Here is an 18,809-nt window from a genome sequence, read left to right as displayed (position 1 = left end):
GATTGCCTTCACAGGCCTTTGATGCAATAGGTGATGCTTGTGACCAGACTGGAGTAGGTGGTGGTGGTGGTGGTGGTGGTGGTGGGAGGATGTATGGTACAGGTCTTGCGAGTAGGTCTATTACAGAGATAAGAGCAATGAGACAAGAGGTTGGGAGCAGTATGCATAAATTATTCTACAAGTTACAATCAAAACACACAAATTTCAATCCATGGGAAAAAATACTCTTTCTGTTCAGAATTTAATAATTATTTATTAAACTTACCATTGCAAATCTCATCCAGGCTTGATGAACTTACACTTTTAACGTGCCTCAAACCAGCATCAACAATGCCAAAGCTCAAAATTGGGTATGAAAGAAACATTTCTGAAGCTGAAGAAATATATGCGACACTGTCCAGCTTGTCTTTACTTATTTGGAAAATATACAATACCTAGAAACAAATAACTGTATTAGTAAAATAGATGGCAAACACAACCATTTAGTAGTTATAGGGACTAGTTACCAATTAGATGAAACTTTCTGACATTATTCAATACAATACATTTAGGATGCTTTCCGAAATGTTGCACTGTTGAACTAAAGAACTACCTTTGTTCCCTGTTGAATGAACTATTCTCATCAATAAAATGTAAATATGCCTTGGAACATTGCCAGGGTTATGATGGTGCAACATCCAACAGAATTTAAAGGAAGAGACTTCAAAACAAATTGCTCTAGTTTTAACTGGGCTGATGTTGCATCTATTCTTCATATCTGATTTTGACAATACTGGATGTTGGTTTTCAGTAATAGTGACAGAAAAAGGGAAACTTACAATGAACAACACTTCAAGATATCACACTGTGAAATCTGATACAAGAGAAAAATCATGTCTGCTGCTCTCAATATGCTTGTCCAACAGCAAAACTAGGCACATTTGGAGACTGCCAGCAATATTCATTTTGCATAAGATGTTCTAAAGTTTGCACTATAAAGAATGAGCAAACGCAGCATGTTGATTGATTTGTGTTAAATACATTATGAAGTTCTGTGACATTCTTTATTGTTTAGGCCTCCCATTTGGGATGAAATCTCCATTGTGCCTAGTACCCAAAATCCACACAGGCTAAACTGTAACAGATTCTATCCGAGCTGCTGGAGCTAGAGTTCATTGGCCATGTTTGCGTGAGAGGGGTGCGTGTGCAAGTTTTTCCTTTTCTGACGAATGCTTTGGCTGATAGCTAAATGTGTGACTGTCTTTTCACTGTGCCTGTCTGCAATGCAACATGTCATCTTTATGGTGAGTAGCAATCTAAATTACAAATCCAATAAACAGGGTGTATACACGGACAAGGAGAAAAAATTCCCGGACTTTTCCCAGATCTCCCGGTTAAAAACACATTTTCTCCCGGGTGAAAATACGCTTTTGCCATGTTAAGTGACACTGTACTTTCCCTCGAAACTGCAAAACTTATCCTTTGATAGAATATGGTTTTATACAGCAGTGTAGAATTTCCCAGCACTTTAGGAAACGATACTCAGGGGGAGAAAACATATTTTGGAAAGTTCTTTGATGTGCAGCAACACGTACGCTGCATATTTTCGTATTATGAAAGTATAAATTCTAATTCCACCAACAGGAAAAGTTAATGGTTTCAATTAATATACATAGTGTTGCTACAAGAAAAGAAAAGCTTTCGCGCATAATATTTGTCTCTAAGATTAATAAGCTACAAGAGAAGCTGAGCTTTCACTTATGTTGATCTGTTTAGCGCATGTTACACTTTAAGACACATCACACAAATACGCCAGCAAAATTTTTAATACAGACATAAATCTCTGATCTTCTGGGATCGAAATTCTTCTAAATGGCTTGTCATCAAAGAGCTGATTTTTAAGTGAGACCAAACACACTGTGATTTAAGAAATCCATCGTACATTCTCGCACATAGTTCATCTTGCATAAAATGAAATTTATTTTGAAAATAACGCTTTCCAAACAACAATTCGCAATATTTTCCCGTGACCTATTAGAAATAGATTCATTTCAGCAGTTGTCAGAGAGTGCCAGATAAGAGGCATCACCGCACTTGTGCAGCTATGGTGATGTAGGAAGCCCGTATGTTCGTATGCGTAAAACATTAAAAGATCTTACATTATGTCATAAAAGAAACAAGACATCAGATGACACTCCAAGAGCGTCAGAATTTCATGAACCATACTAAAATGCATAGTTCGCCTTACAGTGCACATTCGTATGTCCAGATTCTCAATGACATAGGCCTCTACCAGATATGAAGCTTTTCAGTGTGGTTTTTGGGATGGAAACTTTCTTGGAGTACCAGTACTGTATTATCTTATGTTTGGTTCTTTATTATGGCATAATGCCATACGTGCTAGAAGATGAAAATGTGCTCCTGAAATGCAGCGAACAATAGTGTGCCGCGGCAGGAAAGCTTAATAAAAGCCAAATTTATTTATCAAACCGACAAAAATAATTTCATTGTTCTGCAAGGCAATTAATGCTTGACTGCCAGAAAGGTGGAAATAAAACAAAATCTGAAACTAGTAACATAGTTTACCCTTCCGTAATTATGTGAATGTATTTTAATTCACTGGATAGCTCACAGCTGCAGAAATCCGTCTTGCTTTCATTTGACGTGTGAACAGTAAATGAAGAGGAAACAGAAAAATCACTGAATGTAAAAAAGGGTTACGTGGAGACTAGCACCCCCACTTTTCAAAAATAAGTTCATTTTGTAGCGCACATCTTTCTGAAGAGTCTGATACATAAAAGATATATCTTCGAGGAAATGTAAGACATGTTATTTGGTCTTAAGCATGCCGTGAGGTGCCACACATCTTCAAACAACATTGTTATACTGCATGTCACTGTATTTCGCTCAGTGGAAGTCAAACATGTATATTTTGTAATGGATGCCATCAAACTATTTCAGGACAGTAGTAATTAAAATGTCATGTAAGACCTCTCCTGCTCCCAGTCGGCCGGTTTGACATCCAGCTCCCCCTCCCTCCCCCACCCCTTTTTTTTTGTAAAAAGCCCCTCGCAATTAATGCTGCATAGGATTATTTGTAACCAGGAGAACAAGAACTCTTCAGAAAGACTGGCCTCTATTGCCTATTAGCTAATAACTTGCTCTTCTGTGCGACATAAAATTAAATATAGGAACCCAAAGCCAGTAAAGACAAGAGACAGGCAAGACAGTACACATTTCTTCAATCCTTAGGTCCTAGCGATTTCTCTCTCTAATCTTGCTACAGCTTTACATGGCGTGCTTTCCTTTCTGTGAAAGTACTATTACCTTATCAATGTTCGTTAAGCGTTTTGCTACATGCAAAATAGAAATGTCGTTGTCTAATACTGAAAAAGCTGTTAATACAAATAGTACCCAAGATTAGTGTGGTTTCTCGATCTGATTGCATCTATTTTGTCACTGTGTGCTGGAAAAAACAAAATACGCCTTTCTAATATTTCAAACACACACCAAATAAGCGAGACTGTTTTGGCAATAATGATCATTTTTATAATACGACAGAATATAACTCACGAAGTACCAATACGAAATATCTATTTAGCCTATTACAAGCAAAAAGCTTTATGTTAGGAAATAGTTTCACATTTCATTCATACGCTCCAGTTTCTCATGCACGAGACCAAGAAGTAGTAGAACAAAATTTTTGTATAAATTTGGAATCTTCATATTCTTCCATAATTTGTGTGACGTCCCCGTTTCTTCTCCTTCCCCATTCTAACAAACAGTCTTGTCATCACTAATTCTGTAACTATTCCTACCACTGTCAAAACTCATTATCCAGTAAACTTCACTAACCCTGCCACAATCACCGGTTTGGTTATCCAGCGATTATTCTCCAGTTAGGCGTTATTACGTGTTCGTACAATGCGTTTTCTGCACCGCTCCCAGAATGGGACTTAAGCGGCTGCTAGCCGGTGTCTACAACTGGCCCTGTCTCATGTAGCAATCTGGCCAAAAAATTTCTGTAATAATTTCACTTTCTTGGATATACCGAGAAGATAATAGGTAATCTTTCTTACCTGTTAGTCGTTTATTTCCACTCAGGTAGTCTGAATCTATGGATCTCGCTAGTAATCATAACAACGCTGAACATTCGCAAACTGAATCAACCACATAAACAAGCAGCACTTGGCATTCGCCGGTTCGGCTTTATTCTACTTGTCTCGTATAGCCCGGTCCCGTTTTGTCTGCAGGAAACTTTATTTCTAGATGTGACGAGGATTCACATCATGTACACTATGCACGCTTTCGAAAATCAACTTATCATTCATTCAGCAATCAACTTAGAATGTGTTCAAAAACCAGTAGTGGTGCATTTCAAAATCATATGAATAATCGATAGACTGACGTGCGCTGGATGCTAGGTGCTTTGTGAAACAAGGTTTTTTTTCCTAAGGAATATGAATTTGCCCCCTCCCCCCGAAATTGCCGCCCAGTTCAGATACCCCAGTTTGCCCTCACTCCCCACTAGATCCGGGCCTGCTGCACACGCATGAATCTGGCAGCTTAGGCACGTCAGTAAAATTTTTCCGGGTACCATGTGGCTAGTTGCTGCTACTGCTGCTTACACAGCCAACAGCCACATTTCTGTAGCCAGAAGTGGGTGAAGCACTCATACACAACTTAACTGCGCGTGTGCATGAGCCCACTCGTAACTGATTAAATAAGTCTAGTGTAAACAGTTGTGACATCACGCTCATTGAAGGCAATTTGTTGTTATGAAGCATTGCATAGTCTTCCAAAAGCCTTTGACACATTTTGCAGTTGGCAGACACTTGTACGAGCACTGTGTTATTTTATATGGCACATTTCCTTTGCAATTTAAGTTTTATTTTCGTTTTTTTCTCTCATTCATGTTTTAATGCTGCAGTATTATTCTGCAATAGTGCGATAGAGAAATATCCTTTGTTAGAGTAACGGATCTTACCAGTCAAAATTACAAAAATTTAACTGAAAACTAAAACAATGAAAAATTCCTGGATTTTTCCCGGTTGAAAAAATTCCCGGATTTTTCCCGGATGTCCCGGGTCGTATACACCTGCATAAAACATCTTTTAAATGAACTTCTTGGACCCCAAATATTTGTTCTTTACATGGAGAAATTTCTTAAATAATAATGTTGAATACGGATTATGTCAAATGTGGCTTCAAATCTGGAATAGTAATTTGATTTATATGCCACACCAAACATGGTTAACCACATGGAACTAGAGGAAGCAGCTTTTGCCAGGATTGTAACAACTGTTATTACATCTTTTAATATTTTACAATGTTTCCATATTAGTATGTTTTTATTTTAGAAGCTTCAAAATAACAAATGTCTAAATTAGCTCACTGCACATTAATAAATAATATAACAGACCACTACAGACCACATTTTCCCTTACGGTGAATTGTTTAGATCCATAAGAAAGAGACCAGGGAAGACCTGAATAATTACAAGCCCATCCATCTTTTGTCACTGGTACATAATTTTTTTACAAAAATCCTTGCTCTTGGTCTTTAACCAGGCAAATGACCAAGCTGATTCAGAAACGGGTGTAGAAAAATGGACCATCAACAGTTTCATAACAAAGTTAAAGGCAGAAGCAACAAATGTCATCTACTGCTTTCACTGGTGTTAATAGACTACGAGAAAGCACTGGACTGTCAAATAAAATCTATGCTGGCAGAACTTGATAAGGAATAGCACCTACTTATATCGCTGTTTTGAAGAAACAACAAAGCTACAGTTTCCATTTGATTACAATGATTTTCTATAGCTTTGTTTGTTGTCTTGAAATCGAGGAGCTGGTTTGAAGAAAAATACATACACAGATCTATTCTGAACAGTTTTCAATTTTCAGATGCCATTTTTTTTCCTCTGGATCCAGAATACAAAGGGTTATGGAAATTTTTTGCAATGCGACACAACAGTAAGTCCCAAGAGCCCGATTGTTGCTGTCTTCTGAGACTACTTCATACTGGTATTGTAGCCACTGTGCCAAGTCTGTGGGCACAGTCATTCACTAGCAGGGCTAGTTTGAAGTGCTTGTTACGGCACCGTAATCATGTCTTGAAAGTTTTGTGGTACAGCTTTCCACATGGTTCAAACATAGACCAATGCATTGAAGAAATGACTCTTGCACTTGACGATGTGTGTCCACATCATAAAACTATATTCAGGTGGTACAGAGAATTCCAAGGAGGAAATCTGGCTCTGGAGGATGCTGAGAGGATGGGGAAGTCATGATCATCAGTTATGGAAGAAAACATTGAGCCTTAGGGCTTAATGCACCAGCAATTCATTCGAGTCTGCATGATCGGTTGCAAGTAAAGAAACTTTGTCATCTCTGGGTGCCGAATAGACTGACGGAAGAGCAGTTAACATGATGCGTGACTTGGTGCTTGGAGATGTTAAAGAAGCTTTCTAAGGGACAATCTCAGTATGTGAATAACATTGTGACAGGTGATGAAACTTGGCGGTAATCTCAAAAGTAAGGTCTCATATTTTTTTTTATAAGTACAAAACTCTGTGTGGCAGTTGGTCAAGCTTCTAGTGTTGTGTGTAAACATGCACACGCCACGCTGAGGCGCTCAAGTCTTGGCTTGGCAACCGTTGAGAGTGGAGATCCGGTTGGATGTTACCGCCAAGTGCGAATTGTGCACAGTTATTTGGTTTTTGAACGCAAAGGGCACTGTCCTATTTGAGATCCATCACCATCTGACATGTTAATGGTGAGTTGTGCATGGATGTCAAAAATGTTCGTAAGTGGTGTAGAGAGTTTGCAGCTGGTCGGACTGAAATTCACAACGAACAAAGAAGTGGGAGACTGTTAATTTCTGAGGAGACAGTGTTGAAGGTTGAGCAAAGCATGCGTGAAGATCAACAGATCACCCTGGATGATCTCTGCACGTTGGTTCCTGAGATTTCCCAAAGCACCGCTCACAGAATTTTAACAGAAACACTGAACTCCCGGAAGGTGTGCGCAAGATGGGTGCCACGCATGCTGACTGAGGACCACATACGGCAACGAGTTGATGCTTCCTGCGCATTTCTTCACCACCTTGCAGCCGAACAGGACAACTTTCAGGACTAAATTGTCATGGGTGACTAAACCTGGGCATACCACTTTACACCTGAGACCAAGCAACAATCACGCCAGTGGCGGCATCCTTCTTCGCCAAAGCCATGGTAATTCAAACCCACACTGTCTGCCAGTAAAGTCATGACAACTGTTTTTTTTTGGGATCAGAAAGGGGTACAGTTTGTCGACTTTATGCGCACTGGGACCACAATTAACGTTGACAGGTATTATGAGACTGAAAAAACTCTAACGGGCAATTCAGATCTGGAGAAGAGGAATGTTGAGCAAGGGCGTACACATTCTCCATGACAACGCTCGCCCACACATCGCTTGGCAAAACGTTGCTCTCCTGCAACAGTTTCAGTGGAACATAATCACCCACCCACCCTATAGTCCTGACTTGGCGCCCAGTGACATCACCTTTTCCCTAGGTTAAAAGAACATTTGGCTGGAAATGTGATTCAGCTCCGACGAGGAGGTGAAAGAAGAGGTTCATAACTTTCTGAACATCATGGCAACGAGTCAGTACGACATGGGCATACACAACTGCCACAGCGTCTACAAAAATGCATTGACAGAAATGGTGATTATGCCGAAAAATAGCTAAATGTTCAAGCTGTAAACTGATGTAAACCATTGTAGAAATAAACAGGTCTATGCACTTATAAGAAATAGGAGACCTTACTTTTGGGATTACCCTTGTATTATGATGTGTCAACTAAGACTCAAAATGAAGTTAGGGTCTTTGAAGATGATGACACACCCATAGCTGTCAGAAAATCCTGATCAGTAAAGAAGAAAATGATAGCTTTTTTTCCAGATGGAGTGAATTGGTAGCATGTTGTTTTGGACACACAGAAGACAGTCACAGCTACATGGTACACTGAGCAGTGCCTGCCCCAAGTCATCCAATCTTTGAAGAATCTGCAGCTGAATCCAAGAATGGACACTTTATTCCTCCATCACGACAACACTCCAGCTCACCATGTCAAAGCATGCACCGAATATTTACGGGGTGCAGAACTGAAACGTCTTCAGCAGCCTCCTTACAGTCCAGACATTGTTCATTGTGACTTTGCACTGTTCCCGCATGTGAAAATGAAGCTGAAAGGAGTGCAGTTTTCGAGTGATGAGGACTTCCTGAGTTCTTGGGACATCAAGTGTGCCGTATTCTCTTCAGAAACTTGGGAGAACTGGTTTAGGGACTGATTTTGGAGGATGGAGAAGTGTATTCAATGTGGCGGAAATTACTTCAAAAAAATTAAATAAATAAAGCTTTATTACGAAACTTTCCTAGAACCCTTTGTAACTCCAGCAAAGTACTGAGGAACAGAACTGAGCAAGTATGACAGTAAGCCTGAAGATTAATTACAGTAAGACCAAAATAATACACAGTCAGTATGCTGATGGGAAAACAGTGAAGACTGTTGAATTTGTGTACTTAGGACATTGCAAGGTCAGGGGGTGGGGAGTGACAATGAATTGCCAATCTGTGCACTTGATCACTGCACCATGGCACCCATATGCCAATTACTTCTCAAAAATTCCTCATCCTCTATGCGTAAACAGATTGTGTTTCACTGTATCATTATGATAGGTGTGAGTTAATATTGTTGTGATATTAGCTTTATCTAATGCACTAAGATCAAGTATGTTGTTTATGTGTTTATTATTTCTCCTATGTTAATTTATTAACCCTTTGAGCCCCAGTGGTTTCGGCCACAAAGCACTTTTTCATCATCATCATCATCATCATCATCATCATCATCATTATTATTATTAATATTATTATTATTAATATTATTAAGTCCCAGTGCCTTTCATTTGAAATCATCAATGTTATGCAAGACGACTCCAAGACATACACTGATGTACTTCTAAGAATATAGTTCAATGCAGCAGTTGCTTACAGCATTCAAAGCAGCAGCCAGTGTGGAGTTTCTGTTACATAATTGCAGAAGATTTGTGACTGCAAATTTTAGTTACATAATTTAATTGGCAAGTAGTTTTTGCATAATGGTCATGTTGAGGATATCACTGACATTTCTTTTGAGTAGCTTCAACAAAAACCCACTGGTGGTGTACGTACTTTTATAATTCATTCTTCAAGTGGATATAAATTTCTTAAATTTTAGGCCCACTTTTCACTTGCTATTTAGGACTATAATTTGTTATAGACATTATGAGTTAGCGAAAGTTTTGAGATCTCACACATGATCTAAATGACCATCTTTTAAAGAAGACAGCATTCCCAGTGATTTGGGAGTACAGAAATCTGAGGCAGAAAGTGACCCAGAACTTCTTCTTTGGCAGGTCCTGAACTACTCATTGTAAATGCAATTCATGACGAGTTGATGATGATAGTGAAGATGATCATACTATGATAAATACACATATAAGATGATTTACATCACACAAATTAGCAGCTGTGAACAACTTCTCTGAAGAAGTTGCACCAAATATTCCTGTAAGTCATGACTCTCCCGTGGAAGAATTTCTGAGCTTGTGGTAGGTAGATAACTGAATGTCCCAGTGGCTCTACAGTGAAACCACTTCCATTAAAGAATTGTTTGTTTACTTTGTGACACTTTCTTGTTCTATTCTTTGCTTACGATGACAATAAATGTTAATTTTATAAAAAAATTAAAATTATATTTTTTTCATATTGCTGACTCTCAAAGGGTTAATATTTCAATATTTTCTCGATCCTTCACTCCCCTTAACCCCCAACATCACTGTTCCTGAGTAACAAACAAGGAAAGCAAAAAAGTTCATTGTGAATTTCACACCTGCATATCTAACTCTTCATACATTCATACCAAATTTCCTCATACACTTTTTTTACTACCACCTACAGAATTTTAAGTTACAAGCGTAATATTAATATATTCAATTCATAACTAAACTGAATATATTAATTTTACATATATAAACTCAACTATTTGAATATATTTAAATTTTATAGTTAATACTTTACCACTGCAAGGAATAAAATAAAATGGAAAAAATAAAATAAAAATACCAATGATAATGGCGGGAATTGAGCCCAAGCCAACAAATTGCCAGTCGCTGCACTTCACCACTAGGCCACAACACCAATATGTCAACTACTGCCAAAAATTCCTCATATTCCATGCGCAAATCTTTGGAGAGTATTTAACCTTTTCCTGTGGATCATGCAGGTAAAATATTCTAGGTACTTGAAGGCACAATTACCTGCTTCTAAAGGGCCTCTTTCTCAGATCACCTACGGAATTCACCATGTTGTTTGCACAACACTTTATATGCACTTTGAAAAAAAAAAAAAAAAAAAAAAAAAAAAATTACTGATCTGGTGCTGCGAGCAACATAGCACCCATAGTGATGGAAGGGATGACGTCACATCAAGGCATGCACAGTCTAAAACAAACGGCTACCTCCCTTCTCTGAGTTTATTGTAGCATGGCTGACCATTTTTGCACACAACACAGATTTATAATTATAGTGGAGAGAGGGCTACAACACATGTTTTCATCTGGCTTATTTGCATACCAGCACATATTTGGAGAGAAATAGAAATTCTTTTAATGTGATTCCTGGCTCACAGTTGAAGAGAAATGGCATAATTTAAGTGTAGTACTTACAGAGGGCTGCAGCACATTAGCACATGATTGCCGGTTGCTGCTGCAATGGATATTTAAAGGAACAAACAGGAAGGTAAAAACAGCTTGGAGCTCATTTCTGGGACTGAATACTATATTCAAAATCAAATTTCCAAAGTGTCAAACAAAGTCTATATACTCAGTACATGAAACATCGATGTTAAACACACAAAAAGTTCAAAACATCAGATTTACCCAATAAGCAATGGAAATATTCATGTAGTACATAAACAAATCACTGTGGATAAAGCAGGTGGTCGACTTCTGTTTATCGGAAGAATATTGGGGAAGTACAATCAGTCTACAAAGGAGATTGCTTACAAAACACTTGCGCAACACATTCCAGAATATTGCTCAAGTGTGTGGTACTGGTACCAGATAGGACTAAAATACATACAGAGAATTTCAGTACAAATGGTCACAGGTTTGTTGATCCTTGGAAGAACATTACAGTGATGCTGAAAAAACTGAACTGGCAGGCTGTTGGAAACAGACAACCCATCCCAAGAAAGTCTGCTAAAATGTTTCAAGAACTGGCTTTAAATGTTGACTCTAGGAATATAATACAACCCCCTATGTATCAATCACAGAGGGACTGTAAGGACAAGATTACAACAATTACAGCACACACAGAGGCATTCAAATGATCATTCTTTCCACACTCCATACTTGAGTGGTACAATGAGAAGTATCCTCTGCCATGCAGTGTGCGGTGGCTTGCATAGTATGAATGTAGATTGCATAAGTGGTCAAAGATTTTTATGGCTAAAAACTTCACTCCATTCTATACCACACTAAGGCCTTCTAGTATTATATTTATGGCCTTCTAGTATTATATTTATTAATGTTCCTGTTTTCAGACTGTGACTGATTGTTGACAACGAACGCCGTAAGGGAATAAATGTACTTCAGGCTGTTGTCAAATGTCCAATTGCTTAAAGAGCTGTCTACAAGTGGTTCTAGAGTGGATACTGCACATTATCCTTATTACACAATTCTGTGCAAAAAACAGTTTTTCTCTCTCAATGAAGAGTTACTGCAGAAAACAATGTCAGAAGACGTTAATGGATGAAAATAGAAAAAGTCAGTTTTTTTACATTTTCATCTCCAAAAACTTTTATTATCCATAGCACCTGATTTTATCGTATGACAGGACAAAAAAACAACTTTTACAAAATTGAAACAGAGATGGGCTGGACATAGAGGGAGATGGAATGATGAACCGAGATTGTGCTGAATTCCTTATTATAATAAAAGACCTGGAGATGTCATAATGGAAGTGAGTTGACAACATAAAGAAACCAGCAGAGTAAATTTGAATGAGAAAAGCTGTCAATCATAATCTGTTGGCAAAGTTTAAAAGAGGCCTATATCCATAGTTAATTACAAATGGATGATGATGAGTGTGAATGATGTTTAGGAGTATGATGGTGATGTGTGATACATTTTGGGAAGTAATTTCTATTTTCTAATTGGTTTTTCATTACACTGACAAATTAAATGTGGTGCTTGCTTTGTGTGAACCACTGCACCATTCTGAAGAGTTTGTTTTAAAGCAAATACGAGAAAGTATGTTTTTATTGAGGCTTCTTGTTCTGCACATACTTCCCATAAACCAGTACCTGCAAGATACAAAGCAACAATAATGAAGGGTTTTTCGCAGGTTTGCACTGGAAAGAACTTACAACAAAATAATAAAAACACACTCAAAAATGTAGATTATTTCCCCGAAACCTGTCATGCTAAAGAGAATAATCAGTAATAACAGTAAATAATCTTAAGATGTTAAAAAAGGAAGTCGTCACCACAACATTCTGTTGATAAGTGAAGTACGAAGTTACAACTTCATATACCTATGATAATTTAGTGTGATTATGCTTAGCAAACAAAGAGAAACTGATAAGCACTGAAAGAGAAAATGTTAAACAGTCTGTGATAGTGTTATCTGAAAAATTAATTTGGAGCTGTTTTCTTTCTATGATATATCACAAAAAAATTCTGCCTTCCTAAGTGATGAAGCTTAAGATTCACTGAAAACCTTTTTACATTGTAGTTCCATGAAATGAAGAATGAAAACACTCCTATGGGTGGAATGCATTGTATAAGAAGAAATAGAAATGAGAAACTGCACTTCCATTCACAGCTATAGGATATGCATATCACAAAAACGATTACATTAGTTAACAAATTAATTTTAGGCAGTACATATACTAAAATTGGAACAATACAGAGAAGATTAGCATGGAAGAAAAATACTTTCCATGATAGAGAAGAGGACAGAGTCTAGAAACATTTTAAAATTCAATGAAACTGGGCTTGTTCACTCTGCACCTATGAGGACAGTGGATGGAAACTACAAATTTGAAAGTTAAGGGTTCAATCTTTCAACTTTGTCAATGATTTGTACATTTGAAAATGCCTCTTGACATTGGTTTCAAGTTCACATCAAACTATAGGTCCCCTTACAAGTGACTTGTTAAGTCAGCTGAAAGTGGAGGAAGACACAGGCAAACTATCTCCAAGCAGGACCAGTATTGTGGTGTTAAAACTAACCTTTCACTTCAGTTTCTCTCGGCCGGATCTTCAAGACCGAACCTCACCATCAGCTGTATCTCTACTGAACATAGCACATACAAAATTAAGTAATGGAAAGCCTGAGACAGAATATGACAATATTATTAAAAGAATACATTGTTGCTCAACATATAGAGGAGACTTAAGAGTCACAAATAGGTACAACAAAAAATTGCAATAGATCTGAGCTTTCACCAAAAGACCACCTCCTAAAGTAGCGCATGCATGCATATGCACTCAACGAATGCACGCATATGTGCTTATGCACACGCGTTCTCTCTCTCTCTCTCTCTCGCAGCTTAGTTTGTAGATCACATGACTGTTTTTACATGTAACCTTGTCTCTGATGGGATAGGTGATGCCTATAACTGGACTGGAGTAGGTGGTGGTGGGAGGAGGTATGGCACACGTTCTGCGTCTAGATCTGTTACAAGGATACGAGCCACCTGGCGAGAGGTTGGGAGAAGATGTGGAGTAGAGTGGACAAGGATATCGCATTGGTTCGGTGGGTGGCGAAACACCACTGTGAGAGGGACAGGAAGGCTAGAGGGTAGGATATTCCTCATTTTAGGTCACAAAGAGAGGTAGTCGAAACCATAGTGGAGAATTCGATTAAGTAGCTCCAGTCCTGGGAGGGACTGTGTCACGAACAGAGTGCTCCTCTGTAGCCGGATGGTGAAAATGCGGGAGGTGGTAAGTGACTGGAGAGACAAATCATGGGAGATCTCTTTCTATACAACACTGGGAGACTAATTTCGACTGTGAAGGCCTCTGGGAGATGCCTCGTATGAATGGAGGGGGATTGTTCATCACTTGTAGATAGGCTGTATGGAAGGAATTTCTTTGTATGGAACAGGTGGCAGCTGTCAAAGTGGAAGTATGGGGGTAATGATGTAGCCATCTTTGGGGTGGAGGTCAACACCGAGGAATGTGGCTCATTGGGTTCGGAGCACCAGGTGAAGCGAATGGGGAAGAAGGTGTTGAGGTTCTGGAAGAATATGGATATGGTGTCCTCACCCTCAGTCCAGATCAAGAGGATGTCATCAATGAATCTGCACCAGGTGAAGGGTTTGGGATTCTCAGTGGTTAGGAAGGATTCCTCCAGATGGTCCATGAATAGATTGGCGTAGGATGGTGCCACTCAGTGCCCATTTCTGTATCATGCATTTGTTTGTATGTGATGCCTTCGATGGTGAAGTAATTGCGGGTGATGATATAGTTGATCACAGTGATCAGGAAGGAGGTCTTAGGTTTAGAGTCGGTTGGGCATTGAGAAAGATTGTGTACAATAGTGGCAAGGCCATTGGAATTACGGATGTGGTTGTAGAGGGAGGCAATAACAATGCTGAGCAGGGTGCCATGTGGTAAAAGAACAGTAACTGAATAGTCTGTGAAGGAAACAATTGGTATCTTTTATATAGGGGGTAGATTACGGGTAATAGTTTCTGTAGGTGGTGATCCACAGGAGCAGAGATCCCCTCAGTCGGGACACTGTAACTGGCCACAATAGTGCTCCCTGGGTGGTTTGGTTTATGGCCTTTAGGGAGAATATGTAAGGTAGGAATGAAGAGAGTGGAAGGGGTGAGGAGAGATGAGACTCACAGGGGAGGCGTTCTGGAATGGGCCTGAGGATTTGAAGAACTGGCGATCCTGTTGGATTTCTGGAACGACGTCACTGGGCAGGGTTTGTAGGTGGATGAATCAGATAGTCCCTTCATCAGGTAATTGCTGTGGTTTAAAACCATATTGGTGGACCCTCTGTTAGTAGGGATCATTATAAGGTTGGGATCAATTTATAGGTGCTGGACTGCAGTTCTTTCTGCAGATGTATTGTTTGTTTTCATGTTAAGGGATTTTGGGAATGATGGTGAGGCAACGTTTGATATTAAGAAAATATGGAATGTTAACATGGAGTGATCTCACGCCAGTGGGGGTATATCATGATTTATGTCGCACATGTTCAGACCTGTCATTTCATTGACAAAATATTTTGAAAACACACAGTTATCATTACTTCAAGGATATTAGTCAATAAGTACTCAACCTGCTTACGATTATAAATATTTACCTACAATTCAACTAAGTACTCACTTTATTATAGATATCAGAAAGGAGTAAGTGTCCTGCTCCAAGGTCCAGACCAGCTTTGAGCACAATACCTTTATTCTGGTCTTTAGGTTTAAATTTAACTGTCTGAAGACATGTCCAGGACTCACAAGACCAAACTTTCAATTCAGAATTGTTCTCTGCTCCAGTAATAGCGAACTTCCAGAATTGAGTACTATAATACAGAAAAACATAGTATTAGGCATTCTATCTACACACAGAGCTTTAACTACCACACCTTATAGAACAAAATAAGAATATCAGTGTGTCTCAATGGTGAGCTGTAAAAGAAAATTTAAACATTTTTACATTTCTCTCTCCTGAAGTCATCAATAATTTTATTTAAGTGAAAACAATGGTATGAGAAAATAATTTTTCCACAACCAACACATTTAAAAATTGAAACATTTAACTGTTTTCACAAACATTCTGAGGAACACTTCTTGTTGTCTTGTTTATTATTACCCATAAAAAAGTGATTTTCACACCATTACATCTTTTGCACATCAAATCAAAAATTTTGCATGTCAAAAAACAGTAGAAATGACCAAGACAACGACAACTTAAAGTACATACATGAAAACCAAAGATCAACATAACAAATTCACTGCTGTTATTGCCTGATTTGCTTTTTTAAGAGACTGAAATACTGTTTTCTATTCAAGAAAATTTAAGGCTAACCAGAGTTATCAATTAATAAAGTGAATTTCCATTGTCTCTTTCATTCTGTAAGATATTGCTAATACAACAAATCAGTGTCCCAGTTCACGAGGAAATACAATAATTTTTATAATATGTGAAGCATCAGAATTATCATAAAGTAAGAACAGATCAGCTATTACTTCAAGATGATCTACCACTGATACAGTTGAAAGGTAGGAGGAAAAGCAAAACTTACAAATGTTTTCAGAGTCACAGATTTCTTCTTCAGTATGACAACATATGGAGAACTTATAGGTAAATGAAAATAATAAATTTTCAAATTCTGAAAATATAATTTAACTGGGTAGATATATCATCATCTCACGATGCAGATACATGAGAACACACACCCAAAAGTTAAGGAAATTTGTAAGCTTTCAGAGCCAGTGGCTCATTCTTTTAGCAGTAGGGAAGAGCGATTAAGAAGAAGTCACAAAGATAGAGAGGAAGTCACTCAGATCCCCTCTGTGCAAAGTTAACAATTAGGACTTTTTTTACTCACAAATACAAAAAATTATATGAAACGTGCAACAATTAACCTGAATATTAAGATATATGAACTACTCACTCTGGATTGTGCACTTTGTGATTATCAAGAAAAAACAAGGACGAGAGAGGTTTCCCATCGTGTGGCTGCCAAAAGTGCAAGCACCTTGGTTTCCCACCATTGTGCATATAAACTTGGAAGAACTTCACATCTCCATCTTTACTAGCAGTAGCCAAAGCTGTTCCATCTGGTGAGAATGCAGCATCAACAATGGCATCAGTGTGTTCCTGAACTGCAAGATAGCCTTCTTCCACATCATCAGGTCGCAAAGGACCTACACCATAACGGCTTGTCACTGTTCCAACATTCCACAACTCCGCCTGAAAAACACACAAGTAAAACTTAACATATTTGATACATATAGTAAAAGTTGTATAATTCAAGTTTTGGGGATCATTACACTGTGCAAAAGGAATGTTTGTATTACCTTACATATTACAGGAAATGACAAAAATGAAGAACATCTCCTTACTGCCAGACTCCCTGCCTGTCATTGCATATGAACACCCACCATTTCCGTAATCGTGATGCCATGGAGCAGTATCCCTCCCAGCATCTTTCTATTACAAAATCCACCACCTTCTTCCTAATCCTTTTGGCCAACCGCACATGTTTCTTTGTGTGTTTCCAGTCATATATGGTGCAATGCAAGGCAAAAAATTTTGAAAAGGAATGATAAGGCAGTTTGTTATGCTGTCTTAGCATGTGACGCTGTGAACGGGTCACTAATTTGGCTGGCCGTTGCTACCATGTGTTAGTCAACAACGTAATTATTGTAAACAGTTTCCCCGTCCATACTGACAAGGTTGACAGCGCAATTACTCCTAGGCACATTTATTTTTTGAATGCCCTCCACAGACTGTGTGTATACATGCTACAGTTGTGGTCAGGATGAGGCTGTTGCATTTCAACTGCAAAAAGGACAGCATCATAAAAGCTATCAAAGTACTAAATTACTTCACGCAGTTATAAATGAAATTGTAGGTGTATTCTATGTGGAGTTTTCCAGTGGAAATGCCCAAACGAAATGTTGTCATCCCTTGTTGATGTTCTTTAGGTTTATTTTACACCAGTTAATAAGTTTGCAATCAGAATCACCATGTGGCCAAGCCTCGTATCAGGGATGTCATGTTCAATATACAAAAAAATGTATTCTGATGTAAATGAATTTATTGTACTCTGTCAGACTTTAAAGGAGTCTGTGCTGCTTTGGTAGCCATAATGGATATGTACTCCTCTAGGTAATAAGGCAATGTACCACACCTTGTTCATCTAGTTTAATCTTTTCTCTAACCCCAGTTCTCCAATTTATGAGCAGAATAATTTTGTTGTGTTGTCTCAACATTCTGGCTCGTTTCCTACTTGTTATCTTCAAGTGAAACATTGGGTTCACATCCAGTTCTTTCCTTTGCAGCCACTGATCTGTAGCCTCCTCTGCAGAGGACCCAACATTAAGCAAGGAAGACATAAAAAGCAGATTATACACGCAAAAAGGGCATTCCTGGTCAAAATAAGTGTCTAGTACCACATATTGGCCTTTATTTGAGGAAGAAATTTCTGAAGATCTGCAATTGGAGCACAATATAATATGGTTGTGAATCATGGACTGTAGGGACGCTGATAAAGAAGTGAGATGTGGTGCTATAGAAGAATATTAAAAATTAGGTGGACTGTTAAGGAATGAGGAGGTTTTCCATAGAATCAATGAAGAAAGGATCATATGGAAAACACTGACAAGACAGGGCGATATGACATGTGTTAAAGATATCAGGGAATAACTTCCATGGTACTGCAGAGCCTGTAGAGAGTAAAAGCTGCAAGGGAAGAGACACATTGGAATACACTCACCACAACTGAGAACATAGGGTGCAAGTGTTTTTCTGAGATAAAAATAGAAGTTCGTTAATATCATCATCATCTCATCTCAAAACCAGGACAAGAACTTTTCATCTTGCTGTCAAAACCATCTCCCATTGGACTAATTGACAACAGGTTTTGTTTCCAACAATTCCAGTGTAAACCACATATGAAATAAATCTGTTATTTCACACAGGATTGAACAAAATAATAAGAGAGCACTCAATTGGTATAGAAACAGTGTAATGGGATTAAAGATAAGAAAAAATTTAGAGA

At 38.3% G+C, this 18,809-nt stretch overlaps 1 protein-coding gene and 1 pseudogene across 2 annotated transcripts in view; one reads left to right on the top strand and one right to left on the bottom strand.

Moving 5' to 3' along the window:
• Nucleotides 1-18,809, bottom strand: part of LOC126161813 (enhancer of mRNA-decapping protein 4) — a 143,331-nt gene that overhangs the window by 67,388 nt on the left and 57,134 nt on the right. For both annotated transcript variants that reach the window (XM_049917914.1, XM_049917913.1), the window contains exons 6-8: nt 16,698-16,996; nt 15,413-15,602; nt 266-434 (exon numbers count right to left, since the gene is read on the bottom strand). In XM_049917914.1, the coding sequence (XP_049773871.1) occupies nt 266-434; nt 15,413-15,602; nt 16,698-16,996 (658 nt within the window). The remainder of the gene's footprint in view (nt 1-265; nt 435-15,412; nt 15,603-16,697; nt 16,997-18,809) is intronic.
• LOC126163363 (U6 spliceosomal RNA) lies at nt 12,936-13,032 on the top strand (annotated as a pseudogene).

The sequence above is a fragment of the Schistocerca cancellata genome, chromosome 2 (genome assembly GCF_023864275.1).
Source record: "Schistocerca cancellata isolate TAMUIC-IGC-003103 chromosome 2, iqSchCanc2.1, whole genome shotgun sequence".
In the NCBI taxonomy this organism is placed as follows: Eukaryota; Metazoa; Arthropoda; class Insecta; order Orthoptera; family Acrididae; genus Schistocerca; species Schistocerca cancellata.
Note: the sequence above shows the minus strand (reverse complement) of the source record. Positions and strands in the feature narration are given on the sequence as shown.